Source organism: Hoplias malabaricus, unplaced genomic scaffold, assembly GCF_029633855.1.
Source record: "Hoplias malabaricus isolate fHopMal1 unplaced genomic scaffold, fHopMal1.hap1 scaffold_115, whole genome shotgun sequence".
NCBI classification, from domain to species: Eukaryota; Metazoa; Chordata; class Actinopteri; order Characiformes; family Erythrinidae; genus Hoplias; species Hoplias malabaricus.
The window spans coordinates 130,657-131,930 of record NW_027100973.1 but is presented as its reverse complement, the minus strand read 5'-3'; the positions used below and the strand labels follow the sequence as shown (position 1 = coordinate 131,930).

The following is a 1,274-nucleotide window of genomic DNA, read 5'->3' as shown; positions in this document are numbered from 1 at the left end:
TCCTCCCTATCTCTCTCTCTCACTCCCTCCCTCTCTCTCTCACTCCCTCTCTCTCTCTCTCTCTCTCTCTCTCTCACTCCCTCACTCGCTCTCTCTCTCTCCCTCCCTGTCTCTCACTCCCTCCCTATCTCTCTCTCTCACTCCCTCCCTCTCTCTCTCACTCCCTCTCTCTCTCTCTCTCTCTCTCTCTCTCCTCTCTCTCTCTCTCTCTCTCACTCCCTCCCTCGCTCCCACTCTCTTTCTCTCACTCCCTCAGCACTGCTGTGGATAGAATTGTGCTGGGTCAGTCCCACTCATCCCAAAGGCAATAGATTGAGGTGTATCTCCTCAGAGAACACAGTTCCTCTGCTCCACAGCCCAGTACTAGGGGTTTTATACTCCTCTAGTCCACGTTTGGCATTGAGCATGTGAAGAGTTATAACATTTGAACTGAGATGTGGACAAAGTTGTGTGATAATATGCTCACTATTTATTACATATGAACATATATGAACAATACACACACACACACACACACACACACATGTGTACTTACGGTTGAGTCCTACGTCATGGTATGTGAGGATCGCAGGCTTGTTTCCTTTCGGGGCGCCACGGATAACCACATGCAGCATCCCATAGGGAGTGTCGATGTCATGTTCCTGAAACACACACACACACACACACACACACACACACACACACACACACACAAACACATCATGTATTAAAGAACAGCAATGCTGAGCCAGGATAAATGTTCCTGCGTTGTCTCCAGGCCTTTGTCCTTCTGTGGTGAATCTAAACTGATCCAGAGTCAGCGGTGACTGAATGAGGTCAGAGGCCTGCGGTCAGCTTTGACCTTTTCTAACTAAACTCACACACACGAGCATTGCCTCAGTGTACAGCCGACTGAGCAAAAATGTCCTTCCCATGAGAGAAGTGAGTCACTGTTTTAAATCTTGTGTGGGCTTTGCCATATTAAATTTTATTCATTATTAACTATTTCTATCGGTTTATTCACACAGTGTAAAGGTCATTTTCATTCATTCATTCATTCATTCATTCATTCATTCATTCATTCATTCATTCATTCATTCGTTCATTCGTTCATTATCTGCAAGCGCTTATCCAGGAGGGGGCGCCACACACACTCACACATTCACTCACACACTCACACCTATGGAAACATTTGAGTCGCCAATCCACCTACCAACGTGTACACACCACACTCCTCACAGACAGTCACCCGGAGGAAACCCACGCAGACACAGAGAGAACACACCACACTCCTC

The 1,274-nt window shown here is 46.9% G+C and overlaps 1 protein-coding gene across 1 annotated transcript in view; it reads right to left on the bottom strand.

The window, feature by feature from the left end:
* Window positions 1-364: 364 nt before the first annotated feature.
* The window catches only part of ndrg4 (NDRG family member 4), a gene marked incomplete at its 3' end in the record, with an annotated part of 33,671 nt that continues 32,761 nt past the window's right edge, over window positions 365-1,274 (bottom strand). Inside the window, exon 6 of the mRNA XM_066658952.1 lies at window positions 365-641. Within this exon, the coding sequence (XP_066515049.1) occupies window positions 365-641 (277 nt within the window). The remainder of the gene's footprint in view (window positions 642-1,274) is intronic.